A 27689-nucleotide genomic window follows, 5' to 3' on the forward strand; every position below is an offset into this window, starting at 1 on the left:
CAAAAAAAAAAAAAAAAAAAAATTCAATACCCATTCTTTTTATTCTTCTTTTTTTTAATCTAATGCTCTTCAAGCATGTAACAAGTTGGTGATATAATTTCCATCTTTAATTTGTTTATATAATGAATTATATTTAGAGATTTTCTAATATTAATCACATTTTAGGATAAACTCTACTAGTTCAGAAACATTACTCTCTTGATACAATGTTGAAGTTGATTTGCTATAACTAATTTTAAGATTTCTTTTACCTATATTCCTAAGAAAGATTAGCATACAGTTTTCTTTTTGCATTATTCTTATCTGGTTTTGGTATTAAGTGTAATTAAATTGATGGGGCGTATTTTCTCTGTTTCCTCACCTAGGCAACTGATACATGATTATTTCTTAAAGGCTGAGGAATATTTTTTTCCCTAAAATGATCTAGGCTCAGAATCTTCTTTTAATGAATATTTTTTGACAATCTCTTTGATTTATTTTTAGGCTTTTGGTCTACGTAGGTTTTCTAGCACCCTTTGAGTTAGTTCTCTTCATTTTTTCACAGATCATCCATTTTATATGAATTTTCAAATTTACTGGCATGATGTCATATTTTTTTCTTTTATATCTTCAGTTATATCCTCTTTTTTTATTTCTAATAATATTTTGTAATGTGCCAAATTTCCACTACCAAATTTGCCAAAATATACTATTTTTTGTTGGTTATTCTAAATCATCAACTTTTCCTTTATTGATGAAAATTTATTTTCTATTTAGTTATCACTTTTCTTCATTATTTTATTATTTTGAATTTTGATATTTATTCATTATGCCCTTATATTTTCTTTTCATATTTTAAAATATATTTTGGGTATTTTTAAATATTCTTTTTTTCTCTTTATAATATACTTATTTAGCTTTAATCTTTTTTGGAATTAGCACAAAACATACTTATTTTATATAAAAATATCACAGTTCTCCAAGAAATCTCTGACTCCGTGGTTTGTTTGCTGTAAAAGTGGGAAAGCTAAGGATGGATATTTCAAAAAACCCATTTTTTTAAAAGTTTTGTTGGGAATCATGATTATCAAACATTGCCCATTAATGGTGTCTCAAAAGTATACTCTTTGTGTCTAAGTTTTTGTACTTCTGAAAAAATATAGATATGTTTCATGAAGTAGAAAAACATTTACATTTCATTTGGGTTTAGTTTTTCAAGCAAATTTGGTTGACTCAGTAACCTGCTTTTCCATAGGCTTCATCCTGCTAAGACAATAATATGAAAATGAAACAAAACAAATCCTTGCACTGGGGTTTTTCTTAGACACAGACAATTTGTAAGTAGGACTTTGATTTTCAAATTAGCTTTTACACCAGTCTTCCTACTCCCACTTCAATAAGCAATTAAATGATTTTTTTACTTCCCTGGATTCTTGTTCTCAGAATTTAACTTAGTTTATTTACCTTGGTTTTAACTGCATTTAGAGCCTCAAGTATTTTCTGGAGCTTTGGGTTGGCCTGACCAACCTGGAGATTAAAAAAAAAAAGTGATAAAGATTATAATCATGAGAATATTGTTGAGCTAAATCAATCCTACTCCTCCCTCCCTCCCTTCTTCCCTTCTTTCCTTCCTTTCTTTATTTAATGTACTACAGTAAATGAAGAGAGGTTTGGTACTTTTCTCTCTGCTCTAGGGGAAGAAATTTTGTTAGTGTTTGTCTTTGTAGGCCCTTGTACTCTATAGATCATTCATCAGGTATACTGGCAGATAAAGTAGCAAACAGATCTTGTTTTAAATTAAATTATGAGCAAGATCATCAAAGCTACACAAGACAAAGTGGATATTTAGCAAAACTGTGATATGAAAACCAAACTTTTATTTTTGACCTGTTCTGTTTGTTATGATTGGCATGTCTTTGGCATACTCTGAGTGCTCAATCAAGGTTAACTTGAATTATATATTTAATTTCAAAGTCATAAAACTTTCCAGAATAGAGGATTTGAGCAACATTCACTACTTTAATAATCAATTGAACTTTCTAGGGAAAATTCTCTTAATATTTCCTTCCTGATGAGATAGTAAATAAATAATCCCTGTCTATGAGGTAGGAAGTTTAGAGAACAGGTAATTTGGTATAAGGAGCCTGCTTATCTGTAGTTATAAGTAGAATAGAAATGTTCTAAAAAGAAGAACTCAAGTATCTTTTGCCTTCTGTCATCCTGTTCTGAAGTCTGATTGGTAAGAAATAGCATTAGCAGAGCAGGGTGACTACCTGTAACTCACCTTCATCAGAATACCAATAATCGCCAAACCATCAGCCTTGGAGATTGCTTCTGCAATGCTAGGATACTTTGCAGAATTCCAGTGAACAATGTGACACTAAAAACGACAATGTGGTTAGTTATTTATACAAAGGTAAAAGCAAAAAGTAAGTTGCAAGTCAACTTGACCATATATGATAATGTGTTCAGACAGACAAAATGCATGGGAACTTTTATCCAGTGGGTAGGAAGGTCTACATTCCACTCTTAGGAAGAGTGTACTGATGACAACTCCTAGGACCAATAGGTAAGATTTATTTTCCTACAATATCATCAACTATTCAATGTTAGTCCTTTAACAAAAAAATCTCTCTCTGGCATGAAAAGATCAGGAAATCTGATTGACTAGCTCTAGGACAAAAACTGAAGTAATTTCCCTTCACATGAGGTAATTTGCGGTAACTTTGTGAGAAGGGCTGCCTGGCTTGCCTGGGAGCCATGGCCAATGACAGAATCTCTTGGGCACATCAGAACTCTTGATTCCTCCTTGCCAAACCTGCCTTATTTTTCCCTTCATAGGAAAAGGTAATACTACCCTCTAATTAATCAAAAAGTACCACAGTTATCATCAACTTCTTATTTTCTACGTCATATCTCACAGAGGATATCTCTACACTTGATCATAACTTTGAGTCTTTGCATTGGCTGTTGATTTTCTCTGGGATTTCTTTCCTTATGGTCTTTGTATAGCAGACATTTGTCTTGAGTTAAGGCTGAATTCAAATACTACTCCTCAGGGAATCCTTTTTTGATTATCCAATATAAAATGACCATAAATCATTTCTCGAAATATTGCTTATCTAATCTCTCTTTTTCCTTTGCTTCCTTCCTTTTAACATTTTTCTTTATCAAAATGAAAGCTCTGATAGCAAGTATTTGCTGAAAATAATATCTTGTGTATGGCAAGTGTGCTCGCTTGTTCTCTCTCTCTCTCTCTCTCTCTCTCGTGTGTGTTGTGTGTGTGTGTATGTTCTTTAAAAACTTATTTATTTATTTATTTTTGGTACTAGGGATTGAACCCTGGGGAATTTTTATCACTGAGCTACATACCCAGCCCATTTTATCATTTTATTTTTTACTTTGAGACAGGGTCTCACTAAATTACTTAAGACCTTTCTAAGTTGCTGAGACTGGCCTTGAACTTTCGATCTTCCTGCCTCAGCCTCCATAGTCACTGGGATTGCAGGCCTATGCTACCAAGTCCAGATCAATAACAATTTGTTGAAAGAAAAAAGAATAATTAGTACAATATATCAAGAGAGGTCACTTCCCAGTCATACTTGAAGTGTCATCTCATTACTTATTAGAGTTTTCTTTGGTGCTGCCAGTCTAGATTCTGTCTCTACCCTTGATTATTCTTACATCTATATCCCCAGAGTGCTTTCTGAATATTCACATTTACTACTACGTTTGTTTAATCATAATCACTTATGCATATCTGTCTTGGTTGAGGAGTACTTGCTTGTGTCTTATCTGCAAAAATGTAACACTGCTGAGCACTTCCAGTGTGAAAGGAGCTGACCTAAGTGTGCCTTATATAGGTTTACTCATTTCTTTCTCTTCAACAGTTGTTTCAGGAACATACTAATATATTATCTTCACTCTCTAGATAAGAAGATTGGGACACACAGTAATTTCTCCCAAAGATGTACCACCAGTGAGTGGAGGAACTTTGATTTGAACTCTGGAAATCAGCTGAGGAGCTCGCATTCTTCACCCCAAGGCTGTGCCACCTCTTAACCTGGAGTGTGATAGGTACCCACTTAGGTTTATTGAATGACTCGTTGAACTTTGTGACTATCTCTCATCATTAGCCTTGATTTTATTTACTTTTCTCCATTTAGATGAGAGAATCACTGATTTAGATTTCTTGAATACTACCAAGGATCCTTCCAAAAGCAATACTAATTTAGATTCCTAGTTCATTTGATTTTAATCTACCTTCAATTTTCTGGGTGAGAAATGGCAGATGAACATTTAATAGATTTGTGCTGCATCAAAAGGTATCATCCAAACATTACAATAAAACACAAAGCAAGTTATATTTGTGTACAGTCCCCAAATCCTCTTTCATAATAAAAGATGCATTTACTCTCTACTCTTGCCATCTCTTTTGTGAAAATTTGTCCTGCATAATCACTTTCACTGGTCCATGAGATACAAGTATGATGCTATTAATTATTAAAGTATTTTTTGTAAGAGAATAAGAACATAATGGAATAAAAATCAGAAGACATTATAATTATCCACCAATAGGGGCCAATTAAATAAATTCTGATGTATTTATGGAATTGAAATAATACACAGATGTTAAATGAGGTGTTAATAAACCTTTTGATTTGGAAAAATAATCATGATAATCTGCAAAGTGGGAAAAACACCAAGTTTCAAAAGTATATGTATTATAAAACTTATTTAATATAAAGTTAACCTGTATATATGGGCATATATGTATTATAGATTTGCACATAACCTCCCTTTGAATCTTCCAGACCCTGGGTTGAATCTAATGCACATGTGCATATTTTTTTCTGTAGATACACAGATAATAATGTCTTGAAATGATCACAGCCTCCCATATGAGGGTAGTTCAGGAAATGGTAGTCATTGGGTAGAGGCTGCTGCAGCTAGAACCTCACTAGGTGTGTGCTCCTCCCTGTGACCATTGCTGGGATTGAACTTGACCTCCTTGTAGAGACTTATTATTGAAGTGTTTCTGCCTGGCCACACCCACAGGACAGGTGTGTCCAAACTTGAAGTCTAAGTACAAAAAGAATAGTGATGTTCCCACTTAGGGTTAGAATTTCAAAGGAAGCTGGGCCATCAGTGTTATGTTAGGTCATGCTATTTTAGGCATTTTCAGAAGAGGTAAATTCTGGGCTCAAAGTGCTGCTCCAAGTTCAGCTATGCCTTTTCACATGAAAAATGTCCCTCAGTTGCCAAACATAGTGCATCTGTTTGATTTTAATGGAGACTGGGAGTTCCTCACAGAGACCAGAATGCTCACTCCTTTGAAATCATTATGATGGTGACTTATGTAGTAGCGGAGCTACTTTGGGGAGTACTTGCAGTGTAAGTATCTCTTACTGAATTACATTACCTCTCCAGCATATTTGACTCCATCCACTGTGTGCTCAGAACCATACTCATTGGTACTGCCCCAGTGAAAATGGAACTGATTGAGTCTATAGCTGTCAGAGAGAGGACCACCTTTCAGCACTGGAAGAAAAGGGAACTTCTGTTAGTTGGATGATCATAAATGCCAACTTATCTTTGCACTTTTTAATATACCAACACAAATTTTTCTTTAGTAAAATGAAAGCAAACAGCACTGCCAAAGTTTTCATCTGATTTCTAATCCCTTCATCTAGGACAATGGCATGTATATGTATGGTGTATCTCTGATTGTGGCTTGATAAGACAGAGTTCATGAGCTATAGACAATTCCCAGCACATGAGCACAATTTTATCTATTTATACTTCCAAGAAAGTATACTGTGACATGAATGGATTGTATGATTAAGGGCTTTTCGTGAATCTCTAATTTGCAAGTTTATTCATTCCTTCTTTCAACAAAGATGGCATGTGTTGAAGGCTAGAGCAGTTTATTTTGAGTATCAAATTGCTTATCACATACTTTGTATTTAATCATGACACAACCATGCATGCTAGCTTTATTGAGAATCCCTGGCCAGGGACCAAAAGAAAGCACCTGTGAGGCAAGGTTACTTGAAAAACTTTTATATTGAATGGCCTGTCATTTTGGAGAGTCTTTACAATCATAAGTACTTAAGCTTACATGATACCAGACCTAATCTAATATTAATAAAAGACATAGCACCCAATGTACCTTAGGATTGGAACCTCATATGGAAGTGCTAAAACAAATTTAGCTTTATCATCAGTAGAACTATCTTTGGGAATTGTTACAACTTATTCAACAAACATTTATGAAAAGCTGTCTATGTAGCAGGAAATATGACAGATTTCAGGGTAGGAGGATAACTCAGTTGTTTCCCATCTCTTTTCCCTACTGTGTTCACCCTCATCTCAATTAGAATATGTTTGTCTTTTTAGTTTTATATTCATAATTATTTGTCCCTTAGACTTTTGGGGAAAAAGTAGTTTATACTGAGAGAGTGAAGTGAGCCTAAAGATCCTGGGATGGCCAGAAGCGACAGGATGGTGTCATTGAGGAGGAGAACAACTGCTGGATGTGGTGGTGCATGCTTGTAATCCCAGTAGCTCAGGAGTCTGAGACCGGAGGATTTCAAGTTCAAAGCCAGCCTCAGCAAAGGCAAGATGCTAAACAACTCAGTGAGACCCTGTCTCTAAATAATAACACAAAATATGGCTGGAGATGTGGCTCAGTGGTTGAGTACCCCTGAGTTCAATCCCTGGTACCCCCCACCAAAAATGTCTTTACCACTTGGCCATTTTCTAGAAATCCAAAATGCCTCACCAGATAAAAGCAATGTTACACATTTGCACAAAATACTTGGGGTGGCAGTTTGTGTTTCTTAGCACTTTTGTTTCAATTTCCCCAATAGATTCTAAGGAAAAAAATAACAGAATAATTTTAGGGCTCACCTGATTGGTTATCATTGTCATCAAAAGTCACATGGAAGGAGTGTCCCACATTGATAATTTCCTTAGCAGTTGCTGGATTGTAGGAGACACTGATAGGTTTCAGAGAGGTGTCACGTTTGGTTTCGCTGGTCTTGATGTCAATAGGAGACTGGTTATTTCCATTGGCAATGGGATACAGCTTGCTCCATTGCTCAGGACCTACCAGGATGAATATATGTATACAATTAACACTTTATACCGAATGCTTGATTCCAAGTTTGAGGACTCTACCTGTTTGCTTATTATAGTTTATTCAGCTGTCTTAAATGACATTCTGTTAATTGGAAATTCTGTCTTTGGCAGTGTCCCTTTTCTAAATTATCCTGTAAAAGTTTGTCAGCATCAGTGATATAGGCTTATACACCTAGTCTATAAGATTAGACTATAAATATCTTACTATAAGCAATAGAGTGCAACAAGCATATATCAAATACCTTTTATAGATAGAGGTACTCTAAAGAACAGCTAAAAGTATTTGCAAAGATATTGTAATTATTCAAAACAGTCAACTCAAACTATTGAGTTGTATATTATTTTAAAAACTTCATACCTCATCTATTAGAAAAAGGAATAACTGTGGCTGTATATTATTTTAAAAACTTCATACCTCATCTATTAGAAAAAGGAATAAGCTCTAATTTTGATTCACAGGAAAAGCAGTACTCTTACCATTTTCGGCATCGTATCCCCAGTCTAAACTTGCCATGGTCTTCTAGTTTTCTTTCTCTGAAAACAAAAATAATACCTGGAATAACCAACTGCAACTGTGCAACTTTCACATGGGGTTTTTATAGAAACTTCTCTGCCCTTATGAGGCCACTATTTCATCATCTCTCTGCTTATCAGGAGGTATATAAAAAAGGTGTTGTAACAAAAATGTCTGCAAAGGTTAGCTCAGCTCTAATTATTTTATTTTACTATGAAAGATATCAAAATTATAGATTTTATTATACCAAGTCCTCTTTCTCTTAGGCTATTCAAAAATATTGTCAAATGAAATTCTTTGTATTTTCCAAATTAAAATTATTTCATGTACTTAAGTTTTCCAATTCCACCCTTGCAATACTAGATACTATAATCTAATAAGAAGATTAGTTTGCATGTTTACAGGGTGAACTGAGCTAGTATCATGAAATTAATTTAGAATTAGATAATGAAATTACTATTTGTAATATATATTATTCATAAAGCCCTTCATTCTGGAGCACTATTGGAATTCATAAATGGAGATTTATTAATACCAAAGTGAAATATTACATATATTTATTTTATATAAAATAAGTCTACTAGGATAAAAACCTTCTTATTTGTAGTTCCATACAAATTTATACTTCATTTCAAGCTATTTTATTTTACTAACACACTCTATAGAGTAAGAATTACCATTTTGTAGTAGAGAGATGTTCAGAACTTCACTTCAGCTAGCAAGAAGTCAAGACTTCTGCCTCTAGTTAACTTGCCTCCCTCACTGTATCTCTGCGAAATGCCACGCTGGTGAGTTATAAGGTGGATGAGCCCCTAATTCTCCTTCTTTGCCCACAATTCTCTTAAGATCAATTGATAACTCACATCTATTGAGGTATAAGAAGGTCCACAGGACTTTTCAGGGAGGCAAAGATAACAGATTAGGATGTGTTGGTCTCTGGCTAGGTCCTTGTTTTTCAAGGCCTAACATGTACTCACTGGGGCTACAACCAGAAAAATAAGCTTCCAAAATAACGAGAGTTACACTTCGTTTCACAAGCTGGAATTGCCTAAGCTGCCTGCAACCCCTGAAGGAAGAGGGGGTCAGGAGCCATTTTTGGCAAGACTGACTAGTTTGCTCCTCTGTCCTGATGGTAGAACTCGGCCTTGTGTGAAGAATGGACAATGGCTCATGAATAATACTGAGTGGGAAGAGGCTAAGCTTCCTTTCTATGGCATTAATAGGCATAGGGGGACATGGCTTAAAAGGGACCTTCTAAAAATTTTAAATTTTAATTTACTAGTAAAAACTGGATATTGCTGTATTTATTCTGATTATAGATGTTTTTATTGTGTACAGCGTGGTGTTTTGAAGCACACATACATGTGGAATGGTTAAATTTAGCTAATTAACAATTGCATTATCTCACATAGCTATATTTGTGGTGGTAGCATTTAACACCCACTCTGCATTTTTTAGTAATACAATAAATTGTCGTTAACCATAGCCACCTCACTGTACAATAGATGTCTTGAAATTATTCTTCTATCTAACTGAAATTATGTGTCCTTTGGCCAACCTCTTTAAACTATAAAATTGAATGATTATATTAATCAACATATTTGGAAAAAGACAACCCCCACTTCATTACATGATTACAATATGATTCATCACATGAATGCCTTAACATTCATTTAAAGTTTTAGGTACAAAATTACTTAACTATTATGACCCTTTATTTTATTATATTCTTAGGGTGTGTTTGAGTACTCCCACAAGCATAAAATTAAATAGAGGATGTAAAATTTAATGAGCACCTATAGTTTAATCCCTAACATCCTCCAATTTACCTTGATCCCTCTTTTTTTGCTCAGAGTCTTTTCCTCTCCCAACTTAATATCTACACTAAGTTCAAGATGTTTAATTTTGCGTTCATTTCAATTTCATCCATAGACTTCTTCCAGTATGCTTTTCCAGGGTTATAATCTTTGAACTGATATATCAAGAACGTGTTCAATCTACATAGCCTCTGGTCTTCTAAACTGCATATCTCCTAAGGTGATCAAATCCAAAAACATATATGGGAGAAGGTTTTTTGTTTTTATGGATAGACTGTTCTGAATAAATCCATATGCAATTAAAACTTAATCTTGAGCAACAAGGCTGTTTAATATCTATAACCATCTCTAAAATGATACCTCTATGATGGTAGGACCTCGTCTATTTTTTTCACCACTGAATGCTCCTTATCTATAATCTGGCTGGAAAATAGTGGTGCTCAATAAATGTGGAGAGGAGAGTTATATATCATTTTTAACTTCAACTATTTTATTTTTATGAAGACTGGAAGGACAGAATGCTCCTCAGGGACTAAGCCTGCCCAATGCATTGATCTAAACTCAGCAGTGTGTGGCACACTGATGTGTGAGCATGTGAGTGAGCTTTGCTAGAAGTAAACTCATGATCATATTTGGACTAAGGAAAAAGAAAGTTTCCCCTCGCTGTTCTATTAATGGGAGAAATGAGGTGACCAACTGTGTCTGTCAGTCATTGCTGGGAGAGTGACAACCTTGGTCCTTGTAAGTGTCAAATTTTTTAACACTTTATAAATGTCAAACTTTAACTCTTCAAATATGGTTTGAATTTTTGACATCTACGTTTTAAAAGTTCATAATTCTTAAGGATTTTATTACCATGATTGAAGGAAATTTCCAACCTTGTATTTCTTATCTGAGAATATTTTATTTTTGAAAACAATTTTCAAATCTGCTGATGAATATTTTTTATTAACAACTAAGTCAACTCTGCTGGATAACCACTTCAATCCATAGCATAGACATAAACATATTCATAGTGTCTTAAATATTCATGCCTCTGAAAACTTTGAATTTTAAATTGTCTAATTCACTGACAAGCTTATTGCAATTACTGGTTGGAAAGATACACTGAGAATATGGGTTTGTCAATTTTTAAGATAATAGTTAGGAATTTCTTCTACTGCACGAGTGGCTAATGTGGATGGGCACATTAAACATACCATCCTCATATTTATCTTTAAAACTGAGAAATATCATTTTTATCTTGTGTTTATAATTAGTTGGGGAGTTAGTATGCCCTCCTATAACAATGACAACATTAAGTAGCATTTTTCATTTAAAAAGAAAACAATATAAATGCACAATGCTTTGTAAACCATAAAACACTGCACAAATTTAAGTGGTCAAGTTAGCCTCAAAAAAAAAAAGTTGATTTTAATTCTCAGGAAAATAGATGATTATATAAAAACAAAACAGTGCAAGGGATTGAATGTGGTCTGAAATTCAAACAATTGCATAACAGATATTTGCTTGTGGCATATTAAACTAAGCTCTGTGTGTTTAGAAAAATTCTTAAGTGTAAAATTTTAAAGGAGGTCAAGGTCAGTCCTGTCAATCATTTTTGTCCTAACTTCTTTCGTGAACCTTTTTGTGGTGTCTATCTAAAATTATATTAACAAATGTTCCAACTCACCTAATAACTTCATTAGCTCCTAAACCTTTTTATCAAAGACTAGATTTCTAAAATACATTCACAATTAAATATGTCCTTTTTCAATCTAGTATTTCTTAATGTATAATTTGCAGATCACCTGCCTCAGATTCACCTGAGGGTGATACTAAAATTTATGTGTGTGTATCTAACTCAATTTCTTACTTTGGTGAAATGATCTTAGCCAATTTGGGTGGTTAACAAATATCAATCTCTTTTTTGTAAGTATTGATAGCCTTATTATAGATACCTTGGGGAATATTTGACTCTACCCCCCAAAATCTATTACTGAGAGATATATATTTAAATGAGGGCAAGTCTCTGGCCAAGTTCCTCATCTGGACAGCGTTATTAGCAAACAGGCACATAACTTATCTGAAGTTGCAGGATACTTGCAAGTGACGCTAGCCACTGGGACCCCTCACAACACTGAGGAATGGGACCTCTCTGCATGTGAGGCCTGGGATCTGTGTGTGTTTTTTTTTTTTTTTTTACCAGGCATTTCCCTGGTGATAGTTGAGAAACACATTTGGGTACTTCTACAACTCCTTTTTAAATATTCTAAATGACAGCTGATGGACATGCTTTGTCCTTTAGGAAACAGTGAATTAATATTCATTTCAACAGCCACTTCACAAAATACTCATTCTTGTATTAAATTAGTCTCTTTTCTCATCAGATTTCTTAAGTTTATAATGCATTTAGTAATATCCAGAGAAAAATGATTTTTTTTTTTCATTCATTTTTGCCATACCCTTTCAACTATCCAGTCAGTATGTTAAATATGGGCCAGTAGCTTGCTCTGCAGTAGTGTCTGTATCAAAAGCTCAGGTCAGATCCATTATTAAGTAGAGGCAATGCTATTTGGCAGGGGAAATATCCATTTTTGCATGCAGGAGGTTGTCATTTTAATTTGTTCTTATCTGATCCTCCTTCTAGTAGATTTATTTAAAAATAAAAAAGGAGGCAAGTGTGCTATTTGAACTAGTAGTTTGCAGAATGACACCTTATCCAAGGGCAGAGAGAGAAGTATATTATGGAGCTTCTCTTCACTGATCTTAAAATAGTGAACAAAAATACATAATGGACTGAGGTGACATTTACAGTGTTCCTTCAGTCCCAGACTTCTTTTGCTTCACAGCTATTACATTAATATAGAATTCTTTATCTGTCTAGTGCACTTTCTTTCAGCAGTGCTATTTCTTTTGTGTGTCTGTGTGAACTTGGGTTAACTCACCTTGAAGTTTTTTTTTTTTTAAATGAGTATTAGAGATACAGGCAAGCAGCAGATACACTGTAAGAGACTTTATTTTTCCTGGGTGTACTAATCATACAGAAAGCTGTGTGGGCTATGCTTGAGTAGGATGGGGGAGGTAACTGCAGCCAGAGCGAGGAGGACCCAGGGCTCTGCCAGAGCTTCCAAGACTTCAACTGATGGATGAAACCTATTAGCTAATCAACCCTGAAGTCACAGGGCATAATCCTCCCTAGGGATTTTTCTGAGAAATAGCTAAGGGGTAAACAGAATGATTACAGCTGCTTTTCAAGAAAGAAGTACTTTCTTTTAGAATAGTCCCATAGAATGGGGCTTTATCCAACTATAGTTTTAACTCACATGATCCTATTTATTAACTTTTAAGAAACCTGTGATTTGGTTAATATAAATGTCAGTTTTTCTATTTCAAAATGAAAAAAAATGAATTTCACAGATGAGGAAGCTAAGCCCCTTGTCGAAAGTCAGATACAAGCATTAGAATTTCTTCAAACCCTGTCAAGAATTCTTCCTTATGACAAATTATTGACAAAATCAAACTAACAATAGCTTTTTTTCTTCCATCACTTTTTACTTTATTATCATAAAGAGTTCATTCATATGAGAAGCTATCACTTCAAAGCAGTCATTATAGTTTCCCTAAAATAGGTCCTGTATGTCCATGTAGACAGGGCTTGGTTCTATCTGTGGGAGGTGGTGGTGGGATATGGATCATCCTCTCTCCCAAATGAATGCATGCTGTGGACTCTCCCATTTCCAGAGCCAGCCTGCCCCAAATCATGGTGCTCTCTCATGTATTCTCACTGGGCTACTTCAGTGCCTATCTTTCCTATTTGTTTTGGAGAAACCAAGCTACCAAGGTTTATACTCCCTTATCCCAGTGTAGCTTGGGAAGGCATATTTCTGCATTTCCATAAAACCTTCATTTTTTTCTAGTCTTGGGGTAAAGGATCAGAGCACAAAACAGAAAAGAATAGTTCCTCCTTCCTTCTACTTGTTGGATAGAAAGCAAGCAAGCAAGCAAGAAAACAAATAAAAACTAGTAAATTTGTGTTAGAGTCCCGAAAAGAAGATTTTAGAAAAGATCCCTATCCTTTTAGCTAAAGCAAACTAGCAAGATTTAAATGAAATTCCTTTTTTTAAAGTCTCCCTCAATATTTTATTTTATTTTTTATTTTTTGATTCCTTTTTGATCCTCACTCCCTTCTGCAAAGGATTACTTGGGAAATTAATTGTTATGGTTTAAATAAAGGTGTCCTCTGAAAGCTCTTGTGTTAATGCAGGACTATTCAGAAGTGAAATGATTAGATTATGGGACTTATAACAATCAGTTCAGCCTAGTTTGAATAGATTGACTGGGTGGTTATCGTAGGCAGGTAGGGTGTGCCTGAGGAGGTGGGTCACTGTGGGTATGCCCTGAAAGGGTTCTCCCCTGTGGCCCCGTCCCTCTCTCTGCTTCCTAGCTGCCATGAATGGAGCAGCTCCTTCACCACAGTCTTCCGCCATGATGTTCTGCCTCACCTTGGGCCAGGGCAATGGAGTTGGCCCACCATGGACTAAACCTCTAATATTGTGAGCTAAAATAAATTTTTCCTCCTCTAAGTTCTTCTTGTCAGGTATTATGGGCACAGAAATAAAAGTATGGCTAACATATTAGTTTAGCTGATAGAGGCCAGAATTTCCTCTGTTTTTCTTTCTGATTTTTTTTTCTCAAATTGTTCTAGACCAAAGAGAGTTACCTGAATATATAAAAAATATAAGCTGATCTCTAAGATAAATTTAGCTATAAGTAGATGATGGGTTTTAAGGACTTTTAAAGATCTCTGGTTATTAGAGTATGACTCTTCCTTAGCAACAATTCCCATAGAAAGAGGGCATAGGATTTTGTCCTCTGGTTTCTTAGAGCTTCTTTAGTTTATGGAATCAGAAAATTTTGGAGAAGCTACTTAGGCAGCAGTTCTCAACTGGGATTTAAAGGCCTTACGTTTCAACACTCCAGGGTTATAAGTGAAAAGGTGTTAAATGAAAGGATTCTTTTTGTATCCCCTCCCACTGAGTTTATCTGGCACTGTGGTGGAGTCCCTCAATAGGCAATACTTGGAAACTGCAATGATAGACCTAATTCCTTTAAGAGCGTCCTGGACTCTGCCTTCGCTAGTTGGTAAGCTTCCATATAACCTTTGTGCAACTGCCTGAGGATTACAAAATGAGGGAATGACATGTTGGCAAGTGTCATAGTTTTCCATCATCACCTAGGAGGCAGCCGGAACCAGTCTGGTGAGAAAGAACTCCAGGAAAAACACCTCCCAGGTTCATGTCAATAACACTTTTAAAATGGAGACCCACAAGGTCCAAGGGAGTCCTAAGGACCTTAATAGTTAAGAACCATACTCTGGTTAGAATGAAGTCATGAGTGTAGACTTCTTAGAACAAATAAAGCTGGTTTTCTACAGTGATCTGATCTGGGGAAGATGAATTCCTGGCAATGTTCTCAGTGCCTCCTGCTGGTAATTCCTAGGGGCACTGGCCAGCCAGGGTTCACATTTGCTGTTCTTATACTGTGGTCTTTTGTTGCTCCTGTGGAAAGCTCTGGGCATTCTCGTAAACTCCCCTGCAGATCTGGACAGAGTTTTACTGTGCAGTTGCTTGCAGCTGGCCCCAGCTGTTGCTACTCTTTTCTATCATATTTTATTTTTGTGTTTTAAGACTGTTTTTCCATTCCTCCTCCCACTTCTGATTACTGGCGAACATGATATTATTTATAAGGGCCACTGGCTTCTTCCAAGGGATGCTTGACTATTTATATAAAGCCATGTCTGGATAGGGGACGGACTGTGCCATTTCATTTGCTTAATAATTTTTAAAAGAATCATTTTCACTTTAAAATCAGAGGCACTCCATGAAGCTTTGCTTAAAGCTTCCAGTCTCTAAAATGTGTTGGAGTAGTAGTAAGGGTGCAAGGAAACATCTTTTAGCAGCTGCTAGATATAATGAAACTTGAAGAAAAGAAAGGGTGTCTTTTATTAGGTCAAATATTGACAGCAATGTTCTGACATGATGGACATGCCTTCTGTATGAGCAAGTATGACATCCACTCAGAAAACAGCCCAGTGGGGAGAGAAATGCCAACCATAATAGATATGACCTTTCAGTGCTTTGGCCATTGGCATTGCCCAGGGGTAATCCTAGATCACCCATTTTTCCATTTGGATGTAGCTAAGACTGACAGGGCAGGTGTTCTGCCTAAGGCAACTGATTTATGATCAGTTTTCAGTCTCCTTCCTATTGCCTCTTCCAAAGCAAGCTCGACAATCCAGTTCTTTTCACTCCCTCTGCAGAGAACCCAGAGGCAAGGACCAGATGTATTTGTTATTAATTATAAGGCTGCTTGCTGTCGAACCAACGTAAAGATCAATAATAAATGTTGTACCTTAGAGATATTTGGCGTTGCTATTAAATTCAGTAGGATTAAAATGCAGCTACTGACAGAGGACTTGAACCAAGTGTCTAGATGAAGCTAAATTGAGCACAACTTAATCCTTTCATCATAATACGAGCAAGCAACAAAACAAATGGTACCATAGCAGTTGGGCTTTGCCTCAGGCACTATAACTCTGGTTGCTGAAATAAGCTCTAGATTGATTTTTGCAACATAGTTACTCATGCAGTGTCACTGATGTCACCAGCCTGTCTCCTTAAACATAAGGGTTGCATCCAAACCAGTCAACCCATTTCTAAGGGATGGATGGAGAGTTTGGAACTCAAAGACCCATGACTTCAAAGAGAATAAGATTTGGAATAGATGTCACTGAAAATGGCAAGGGAGAAAACCACATTTGGCTCTAATCCGTGTGACAAGTGGCACTTGCAGAATCCTGCTCCTTCTTTTTATATGTCCTCAGCAGGGAAAGAGCTTAAAACCAGTGCTGGGGACATAAATTCTAGTTACATCTTGGAATAGACATGTGAACCTGTCTTTTCTGGTAGCTGAATTTAGTTTAGTTTGAATATCAGACCTACACTTTTATGCCTGGTCTCTGCTCTGTCATTTGTCATCGGGAACAACTCAGCTTTCTGGACAGGCTCTAGTCCTCCAATCTGGACTCTGACTTTGCCTTTGACGTATGGTTGGCCTGTGTTACAGCCACTGACTGCTGCCTGTCTCAGGACTCATGCTTCCTCTGCCTGCCAGTTCAGCCTGGCTTCTAGTCTAGGACCCTCTTATCCTCTGCTGTTCAAAGACCATTAGTTGAATTCAGGCTCAGGTAACAGTTTGGAGCATTGGCTGAGTTTAGGTCTGCAGAATACTGTCCAGGGATCCAAGCCTTAGGGAAAGAGTACATTCTAGCTTGAGCCAGGTACAAAAGGCATTGTGTGCATGCCAGTGGTGGAAAATGTGAGGAAAAACATCTGGCCTAAATGGGAGAAGAAGAATATGGGCCATTAATTGTGTGTCACACTAAAACTACCATAAAGCTATGAACTTCCAGCTCAGCTGACTTGGACAGCATTTGCATCTTGAGTTTCTGATCCATTGTAAAAAAAAATCACCCATAGATGTTTTAATGTATAACTTCAATTCTTTTTAATAGGCACTATGTTCCTGTGGTTCTAAGTTCAAAGGTACAAAAGGGTTTAGAATACCCTTTACTCTTATTTAAAGTTTGAGAACCATCCATAGAACAGAGGAAATGGAATTGGAGGAGGAAAGCGGAGAGGGAAAAATAAGGTACTAGGGAATGAAATTGATCAAGGTATATTGTTATATCCTGTTGCATGTACATATTTGTACATATTTGTACGTGCAACAGGATATAACAATATACCTCAGGCTTAGGAGGCTGAGGCAGGAGGATCGCAATTTCAAAGTCAGGCTCAGTAACTTATTGAGGCCCTCCGCAACTTAGCAAGACCCCGTCTGAAAATAAAAAATAAAAAGGACCGGAGATGTGGCTCATTGGTTAAGCACTACTGGGTTAAATCCCCAGCACCAAAATAAATAAATAAAAACATTAATTAATTTAAAATTAATTTAAAATATCAGTGTTTCTTAAAATGCTTTCCCCCATTTCATTTGAAAATTAAATATCTCTCTACAAGAATAATAATTCAAAAGTTCCATTGGAATTAAGTGTGGTTAGTAGCCAAAAATCAAGAAACAAAATTGCTTTAAAGAAAAGAAAGGAAATAAGGCACATAAAAATCTGCCAATCTGTGTGTTAGAGGAAAATAAAATACAATTCTTCAGCTCTTAAAAAGCTTGGTGAACTATAAAGCCATTCACAAATATAACTTATTACAAATTCCTAGGTGCTTATCTGAAACCCTGGGGACACACATTTCAGAATTCAGAATTTTTCAGATTTTATGAAAATAATACAATGCAAAGTCTAAACTACGTCAGTAATTTCCTTCATAAGGCATGAAGGAGCATATTATTATTTCTGTAGTAAAATGTGTGAATATTTATACTAAGTAGAATAAAAAGTAGATTCATGTCAGCTTAAAGCAGGTTTTACCCACAGATGAGTTCAAGTTAAGCCACGTCAGGTTTTTGCAGGAAAACCTTTGGTTTTTAGATATTGGGATTTCAGGACTGGAGATAAGAAATTGTGAATTTGCATTTTCAGCCCCTGTGCTGAGCAGGTCAACACAAAGGCAACGTGGGTTGCAGGAAGACCATATAGACACAGGGGATCTGAACACATGATCTCCATTTACTCCTCAAATATATTGTCAAAATTATTCAGTTCTATAAGCCTCCGTGTTTTCCTCTGAACACTGAGGGAAAGACTCCTACTTTGGAGGATACAATGGTCAGCTGCTATTATTGTTCATGAGAGGTGGTTTCTAATGAAGTAGAACACAAACTCTATTTTTTTATTGTTTCAAATTTGAAGGAAGCAGGAGAAAAGTTTAGGGATTTAGTATAAAAATCCCAACAAACTTCTTACAGAAAAAAAGGATGAAGCCCCCAAAGCTTTCTCTCTGGCACTTAATTTTATTAAAACCTGTTGGGCTTGGCAGGGCAGCACTGATTGAAGCTCAGAGTCAGGGAAGTTCCAAATAGCCACTCAAGTGAATCTCCCAAAAGGGTACCAAGGAACTGCACAGTGAGTTGATCCCAACCTTAACCTGGGGAGAGAAATCCAGACCCAGGTGGCCTGTCTCTACCCTACTCATCATCTTGTAGTTCTATTTTTAGCCTGTGAGAGTGACTGTGAATTTATTTATTTCTTCATGTAACAATTCTTTTTGAATGTTGACTAAGCAAAGTTATATGAAAATATTCAAGAAATACATAGACATGGCCCTATGTTCATGGGTATTATAGTTTATTGTGGACTCACAGTGCACAAGAAAATAACAGTACCCGCCTACAAGTTCTGGCACATTCTCTAAAGGAGTTAACTGGGTGGGTGGTGGTAAGGGCCCTGCAACCTGGCAGTTACATTGTAACGATGGGGCAAGATCCATGACTGTAGAGGCCTGAGCTGTTTCTCCTGCCTGTAACACTCCACCTCTGTAGAGCCACTGGTCTGGCTGTCCTCTTTAATCAGGTTTCAGATTTAGCACCACCTCTCAAAACAGCTTCCTGACCTCAATTAATGTCTCCATTTTTACAAGTTACTCTCCACCTGTTACCCCAGTTTATTTCTTCAGAGCTTTTTAAAATCATTTAAGATCATCTTGTTTATTTTTTCACTTGTTTATTATGTGCTTTCCTCTTCTAGGAAGAAAGATTCATGAGAGTCATGAACATTTTATCCAGTATCTGTGGATACCTAAGCATTGGTTGAATGAATAAAGGGAAGAGACATTGCAAAGGCCCTTTGGTAGGCAAGAGCTTGGAGCCTTAAATAGAATTAGATGTTTCAGTCTTGCCACTTGAATGGCTCCCACTGAATCTGGGCCCCCTGCCATTCACACCCTTACCTTGTTCTCCCCTATGTTTGGTCACGTGACTTTTAAAAAATAGTTTAAACTGCTGAATTTTTAAGGGGTTTGTTGCATGTGAAGGAACTGAAACAGAGCTAAGGCACTGTAGAGAGGTGGGCTATGTCCCCTCTTCATAAAAAGGTACTCTGAACTCCCATTTTTACCCCGTATACAGATTGCAGAATCACATCAGTTACACATCCATTGATTTACATATTGCCGTACTAGTGTCTGTTGTATTCATAACCCACTTGAATCAAAGTGTGAAATATGATATATCAAGAACTATGTAATGTTTTGAACAACCAACAATAAAAATTAAAAAAAAAAAAAAGGTGCTCTGAGACTGTAATGGGTCACTAACCAGGGCCTGGATACAAAATAAACTAAGGACACTGTGAAAATTAGTGCCTGGGAAAGGGAGAGTTCCCCTTCCCTCTCCTCCCCTTTCCAGACAGCTGGTTTTTAAGGAAACTAATTAGCAACATGCACTCTTACATTTTGGATACAAAGGACTTTCCTTAGGATCTAATAATTTCCTTTGAAAAAAACGCCCCTTTGAAGGCTGGGGTCCAAGGCTAGAGATTTACCTTGTAAGAGGATCAGTCGCCTCTATTTCAGTCAGCTTTTGTAAACACACTTCCTGCCTGGAAACACACACAATCATATATCGTTTTTTTGAAACCTTGTGCACAACCATGTATCATTTTAGATTAGAGAATTTATGACACTAGGTAGTCTATAGACGTTGGGAAAAACTGGTTAAGGGACTCTCAGAGTCTGTAGTGCTGATCTCCTCTGGGCCCGCCAGTGTAAAACAAAGTTTGGTTTCTCCCACTCTTCAAGTGCCCTTTGCTGCTGCTTGCCTGATTTTCCCAATAAGATGAGCTTAGGGAAGTGGATAGGAGCACCTGACATGTGTATGGTTATTTTATATTAAACCCAATGGTAAATTACTAACAAATTTAAAGGGGCAAGATCCATGACTGAAGAGGCCGGTGAGGAGGCTATTCCAATGATCTATTGCTGCTTTGACTAATGGTGGAAGAGACCCTATGCCAGTTTCCAGGCGCATCAGGGACATCGGAGAAACTAGTTTCCTTTTCTTGGAACACTCTCTTGGAGGCCTGCGCCTCCGTTCAGAAAGCTGGTTATTATACTAAAGAGATCACAGGAGAGGCCTTAAGTCAAAGATCACCCCATTCATGAAGAGGGGACATAGCCCACCTCTCTACAGCCAGAGTCCAGCCTGCTATGGAAGGCCTCAGATATCATCACTTATTCCTCAAAGTAGCACAATAAGGTGATCAATATCACTCTACGAGAAAAATGAAACTTAGATGGCTTCTAGAGCTTTGTTCAAGATTTCACAGAGGTGGAGGTGGTATTTTAACCCAGAGCTTGACTAATTCCAAAAGCCAATGTAAGAGATTGGATGGCTCTGGATTAGTGAAATGTGAGGATCCTGGTGATATGTGAGAAAAAGGAAAAGTTGTGTTAGAATTAGAAAGAAGAGGAAAGGAAGGGATATTCCAGGAAAGCAACTCTTCATCTTGATTCTCTTTACCCAAACTGTATCCCTCCAAAGAAGTGTGACTTTCAGTGACAATGGCTCCTAAGTCTGATCTCTGAAGAACAGTCTCATTTAAGTTTTCCATACTTAGGATTGCTTCAAGTTATGTTAAAACTTGTTTGTAGTAGTTAATAGCAGAAAACTAAAAACAAATTATATGTCAAACAGTAGAAGAGTGGAGAAATACATGTGGCAGTGTTATATCATGGAGTAAGAACTATGCATCATGCATCAATATAGATAAATCTCAAAAATATAATTAATCAAAAAGCCAAATTGTATAACATCAATTATATAAAGTTTAAAATATGCATTAAAATTAACAAATAACTTACGTTCCATACTATGTAGTGACAACATAAACAGTGTACTTGAAAAAGGTAGCCACCAAATTCAGGTCATCACAATCACCTCTTGGGGATGAGGGAAGAGAAAGAGAATAGAAGGTGAAGATTAAAAACATCTTTTTTTTTTTTTTTCTTCTTCTTCTTCTTCTTCTTCTTCTTCTTCTTCTTCTTCTTCTTCTTCTCTTCTCCTCCTCCTCCTCCTCCTCCTCCTTCTCCTTTTCCTTCTCCTTCTCTTCTTCTCCCTCTTCTTCTTCAAAAAATGAAGAAATAGGACAGGTAGAAACCAAAGAAATGGTCTTTGAGACGGATTTGGCGAGATCAACAGTCAAGGTAAAGTTGCTCGGAGGGTCCAGGTAACAAATTGCAATACCTGGGGCACATTCATCCCATTAGTTCACAAAGTACAATATAGTAGCTTGAGCACAGCCAGGACGGAAAGAAACACAGTGTCACTTGATACCTTGAAGTCATAGAGAAAGTAACCACAGATTGTGCCTCAGTCAGGAAAGCCACATTCCAAGTACAGTTATCAGCAGCCAAGATGGAGGGAAAGTGCCTTTTAAAAATGGCTTTTGAGGTAATAAAAGCCATAAGAGGAAGGCTGGATGTGTGGACATGAGCAGACTTGTTTCTGAGCACAGGAAATATCCTGGAGGGTGCCAGTAATTGACTGGGTGATGTTCTCACTGAGGTGGGGTGTGAGGAGGATCTGTTCTTGCGAGCCAGATCTATGAATCAGTGACTTCATTTGGTGGATGAGGCCTAGGGGAATTCAAATAACACTTAAAAATAGAAATACCTGAACTAGCTAACATGTAAGTAAAAATAAGGTTCGGTGAAATGCAAATGATGACTTCAGGACCTGTCTTATTTTGATTGGTCAAGAAGATCTGGAAGAAGAAAGATGATGAGCTTAAAACTAAAAGAAAGGCTGACATGAAGATGGAGGGAGGCAGGAGGGGAAGCTGGAGGAAGAGAAGACCAGTTTCACTGAGGGATAGCTTCTGTTCACTTTCATCTCTGCAAGAATCCTGTAGAAGCAGGTTGCGATGGGACCTCACATATCATTGACAACTTCGTGGGACAGTGGGGTTGCAACAAAGGTTCGTTCCACTAGTGTCCGTGATAGTTGCACATATATTATGACTGATCATTGTCCCCTTTCTATACCCTAGGACATGCATCTATTCTAAAAACTGAGCCTGGAGTAAACTCTACTGGATCAAGACCCATTTACTGGTGTTATACATGATATATCAAAAAGGAGACTGAATTCCTTGGAGGAACATGGAGAACAAATGCTGACACTCCACACAGATTACATTTCCTGGTTGCAGCATTTGGTTAAGAAGAAGAAATTTAAAAAGAAACAAGAGATAAAAGATACAGAAAAAAACAACAACAACATTCAAATCCCATTAAATCTTTGCCAGTCAGGTTTTGGAAACTCATTTCACAGTTCTTCTATAAATCTTTCCAGAAAGATAGAAAGTGTGAAAGTTTGTACTCTTTTATCTCCTGCAACTCCACTTGTTTGAAATATTCACTCACTCTTTGTGTCTTAAATAAACCCAATCAGATTTTGTTTATAAGATGAAATACAAATTTTCCCTAAAAATACGCATATATAAACACCAAAGTCATTACTGACCTTTTCTTGTCAATCTATAAAGTAATTGAAATTATTCTGGACACTCAACATTAAAACTTTTTAAAAAATTAGAATAAAATCAGAAGTGTATTCAAAATGTAATGTGTAATTCTTGTCTTCTATCCCTCACAACTTTTCCTCTCTGTAAACTCTCTGTAAATGGCACTAGCACCTTCCTTGATGCTTTCTTGATGAAGAAATCTAGGAGTCTTCTTTGAATATTTGCTTTTCCCAAACATACAGATCAGGTCTCTGGCAATTTTAAAAGTCTTTTCCTCCTAAATGTAGTTTAAATCCATCTGCTTTCTCATCATCTTCTACCATCGCCATTTTCCTTTTGTAGAACCACCAGACCTTGGCGAGCTGGCAATTGGGAGAATTAATTCATGGTTGGTGATGGTCAGTGGCTACTGACCTCTCTGAAGTAAAGACCACCCAACTTAGAAATTTAGGACTTCCCACGTCATCAAACAATGAGTTCACACTCAAAGACCACGAGATACTCAAGAAGACAGTCATTGGATATGTCAAAGATATTTAAAAGGAGAATAAAGCAGAAAGTGTCAAAGAGAGAACATACACAGAATACTTGGTGCGGTGTCTGGAGTGCAGTGGGTGCTCACTGTACGAAATCTTTATTTGGATCCCGCTCTATCCTTTTGGCTCTGGATCAGTGCTGTAAGCACCAGTTCTCCAGCTACTGTTATCCTGAGGACTGTGCCGATTATGCAATTTGTTCTCTCTGAATAGGCATTCCACAGCTTTGTGTTGCGAGTTTATGAAACATCACATGTAGAGGTAATGTAGTAGTTTTCCATTGCTCCTATGATAAATTACCAAAAATTTAGTGGCTTAAAACAATATAAATTTATCCTTTTAACACTTCTGGGGGTCACCAGTCTGAAATGCATCTTAGAGGCTATATTCAAGGTGTCAGAAGTGTTGTACCCCTTCTGAAAGCTCTGGGGGAGAATCTGTTTCCTTGCCTTTTTCAACTTCTAGAAGCTTCCTGTATTCCTTGGCTCATGTTCCCTTCTCCATCTTCAAAGTCATCAACCAAGAATATTCTCTCTGGCTTCTCTTCTGCCTTCCTCTTATAAGAACTCTTACACTTGCATCAAGCCCACTTGAGTGATTTAGAATAAATCTTCCCATTTCAGGATACTTAATTCAACTACATCTGCAAAGTCCCTTTTGATATGTAAGGTAACATTTTTGCAGATTCTGGGGATTAGGATGTGGATGTCTTTGAAGGCCAGTATTTAGCTTATCATAGGTAGGGAGAAAGGGGCAACTTCTCCAGAATTCATTAAGTAATAGTAGAGATTGGGGGTGGGAGTGGATGGGCTACCCAGGAGTAAACAGGCCAACTGAGTGTCCAAAGATGAAATTCTGCACTCAGTGTGATTGCATTGGCATGTTTAGGTGGGAGATACAAGGAAATTAGCTCATACTGACCAAAAAAAAAAAAAAAAAAAGGTCCAGGGAATTTGCTTTATAAAATGTGGGTATAAGGCTCATTGAAGAATCACATGGCCTGAGTTCAATCCCTAGCACTAAATAAATAGATAAATAATAAAATGTGGGTATGAGGGATGGGGCTAACAATGGCAGATACTGGTAGTTGAAATAATAGGGTGAACTAATAAGTTTCATTACTACTATGAAGATGATCATTCTTTAGATATTTTCCCACTGTTTTTAGTTCATGTTAAGTGACTAATTATTCATCCATTATTCTCTTTTTTTAAGTGGATAATACATCATATATTGCTCTGAGGAAAGTATCATTGCTGATGTCAATAATAAATACTTGTGCAGGAATAATTAAGAAGAACTGAAAATGTTTGGCAAACTGATTATCAATAAAGCCATTTATGTAAACTATTCACCTTTAATTCCCCTGTGGCACAGTAGCATGAAGAGGAGTCAGATCGATTTTGGTGTAAGCTTTATTTTATTAGGGCTCTTAAGCCTACTTAAGTTTGCTTAGCCATTGAGGTTGCTATTTTGTGGCAAATCCATCCAAAATTTAGGGGAAAAATAAAACATTTTCCCTTTCCTTCCCCTTTCCTTTTCTTTCCTTTCCTCCTCTTGCTCTCTTCCCCTCTCCTCCAAGAAATAACACTTCTCTTTTTCTCTCTTTCTCCTTCTTTCTTTCACCTCCATTCCTCTCTCCCTCCTTCCCTCCCTTTCTTCCTTCTTCCCCTCTGTCTTTCTTTCTCTCTCCCTCCCTCTTCTCTTTTGCTTGCAGAAAAGCTCTATTTCAGGCTGGGGATGTGGCTCAAGCGGTAGCGCGCTCGCCTGGCATGCGTGCGGCCCGGGTTCGATCCTCAGCACCACATACAAAGATGTTGTGTCCGCTGAAAACTAAAAAATAAATATTAAAATTCTCTCTCTCTCTCTAAAAAAAAAAAAAAAGAAAAGTTCTATTTCTTTTTTTATTCACATATATTGCACATATTAATTAGGCTCAGTATGATATTTCCATACATACATACAGTATTCACTAATCACCCCTCTTCTTTCCCCACAATCTCTGGTAATTACTATTCTGCCTTCAGGTTACCCTTTTTTAAAAAAGCTTAAATGAAATATTTTCTTTTCTCAACACTTTTGCTTTAGGTAGCTGCATAGTTTTACTACTAATGACAGAAATTCTAATTTTCTAACATATCATTTAAAAAACAAACTTGGCCCATTGTGCTTCCAACCCCTGGAGTGCTGTGCTCAGGAGCACAGCACAACAAATATTTCTGTTCATACAGGTGATGAATGATGTCAACAGGTCCATCCGCTAATAATTTAAAAATGCAAATTTACTTTCAAAGTGTTTCTATGAGAATATTCTTTCTTTTTTTTTTCCAACTCAAAACTTTTTATTATCCTGCTAGGGAGCCCTTTACAAAGGAGCCCATGGAGCAGTGGGGTGAGGTGGCAGCACAGGGACTTTTCTGACAGCTTTAAATGGGGAGTTGTAGTCAGGTGGGAGGAAACAGCCCGTCTCCTGCTACCTGACGGCACTGACTTTGGCCCCAAGGGGACAAAGTGTGGGTCTACATCACCTGGTATACAGAGCCACTCTGCACATTTCAGCTTCACTCACCTTACCAGCCAGGCCCCAAAGTGCAGGGGAGATGGGCCCAACTGCTGGGAGGTCCTGGAAAGGGGAAAGAGGAGGCTGCATGGGTTGGAGGGCACCGGCAGATGGGCACAGCATCCCAGTGCAGCTTCTGGCAGATATCTAAAAGAAGGACCTATCCAGCCTTCTGGAACATTCTAGAGGTCAAAGGGGAAGGCTCCAGGGTAGTAGTACACCCTATCCCACCTCAGAACTACTGGGAAGAGGGCAGTTTCCTAATCCACCTCTGGTCAGGGTGTTGCCTTGTCTGGTGGGTCCTTGTCCACAGTGGGCATTGGGCTGTGGCAAAAGGAGCTCTAGAGCAGGCAGGGTCTTCTCAACAGGGGGACAAGAGGGTGCTTCAAGGGCAGGGTCACAAGCCTAGGGGAAGGGGGCAGGGAGCTTCTGAGTAGTCAGTGAGATACAAGCAGAGAGCCCTGCCCTACACTCGAGAATATTATTTCTTAATTACAAACTTGTCTGCTCCTTCTCTCTGATTAAGGGTCAGAAATGCTAGAGTAACTTGCCCACACTCTGGGCCCTTCTTGCCTCCACAAATGCTGCCTGCGCTGATGGGAACTGTTTTCCTTTTGCCTCCAATACATCTATTAATGGTGCTGCCATTATTGAGGGTCAGAGTGTAGCCATCTCTCAGAGCTATCCTTCCCCTTCCTGAAGTTCCCAGGCAGGAATTCTGCCCATATCGGTCCACATGTCCTCTGCCATTCCTTCCTGTTTTATTCTCCTTTCCTTACCATTGCCTCTCACCTGCTGACATAAAATCACATCCTAACTGGCAGCACGGCCTGAGCCTTTGTTCTTTCAGGTCTACCTCAAGTCACACTGTGAGAATCATAGTCCTGAAGCCCAGTTCCAATCAACTCATTCACAGTCCAGGAACTTTCAACAGCTTCCCACAACTTTGTTTAATAAGTGAACCCCAGACATAGCACACAAGGGCCTCAAGCCCACTTTTCTATATACATTAGAAGTTTCCTTTATATTGTTGATTTTTTAATAAAACAGGGCTGTCATGTCCAGATTTACACTATACGTCTCTCTCCACCTTCAGTATTTGACATCTGCTGCTCTTTCATGTGAAATGCTCGGCTTCCCATTCAGGACACACATGATGATGTGAGATTACACAATGTCTACATAATGAGGTGAAGTGAGGTGAATGATGTAGGCGTCATGATGTATGTTAGGCTAGTATGTTAGGGTTACTTGAACACAAGCACTGCAATACCATGATAGTTGATTTGTTAACTAGAGGGCTAGTAGGTAGTATGGATGGGTAGTATATAGAGTGTGGATACAATGAACAAAGGAATGATTCACATTCCGTGTAGGATGGCATGAGATTTTATCACTACTGAGTGTAACTAAGCACTTATAAATGCCTTATTTCTGCAAATTTCCATTTAATATTTTTGGATGATGGTTGACTGCAGGAAACCAAAACAGAAGAGAGTAAAACCAGCTGATAAGGGGGAACTACAGTATTTCTTTAATGAATCCTTCCATGAGATTCATGAAAGTTGGAAGCATCTCTACATGCCATAGAATTTGTATTGTATGTTCCTTATGACCCTTTTCACATTCAAATCATGATTATATATATATATATATATATATATAT

At 37.4% G+C, this 27689-nt stretch overlaps 1 protein-coding gene across 1 annotated transcript in view; it reads right to left on the reverse strand.

Moving 5' to 3' along the window:
• Ca1 (carbonic anhydrase 1) overlaps nucleotides 1-27689 on the reverse strand; it is a 42793-nt gene that overhangs the window by 3780 nt on the left and 11324 nt on the right. The window contains exons 2-6 of the mRNA XM_048782859.1: nucleotides 7600-7656; nucleotides 6892-7089; nucleotides 5402-5520; nucleotides 2264-2359; nucleotides 1444-1506 (exon numbers count right to left, since the gene is read on the reverse strand). Of these exons, the coding sequence (XP_048638816.1) occupies nucleotides 1444-1506; nucleotides 2264-2359; nucleotides 5402-5520; nucleotides 6892-7089; nucleotides 7600-7636 (513 nt within the window). The 5' untranslated portion in view covers nucleotides 7637-7656. The remainder of the gene's footprint in view (nucleotides 1-1443; nucleotides 1507-2263; nucleotides 2360-5401; nucleotides 5521-6891; nucleotides 7090-7599; nucleotides 7657-27689) is intronic.

The sequence above is a fragment of the Marmota marmota genome, unplaced genomic scaffold (assembly GCF_001458135.2).
Source record: "Marmota marmota marmota unplaced genomic scaffold, marMar, whole genome shotgun sequence".
In the NCBI taxonomy this organism is placed as follows: Eukaryota; Metazoa; Chordata; class Mammalia; order Rodentia; family Sciuridae; genus Marmota; species Marmota marmota.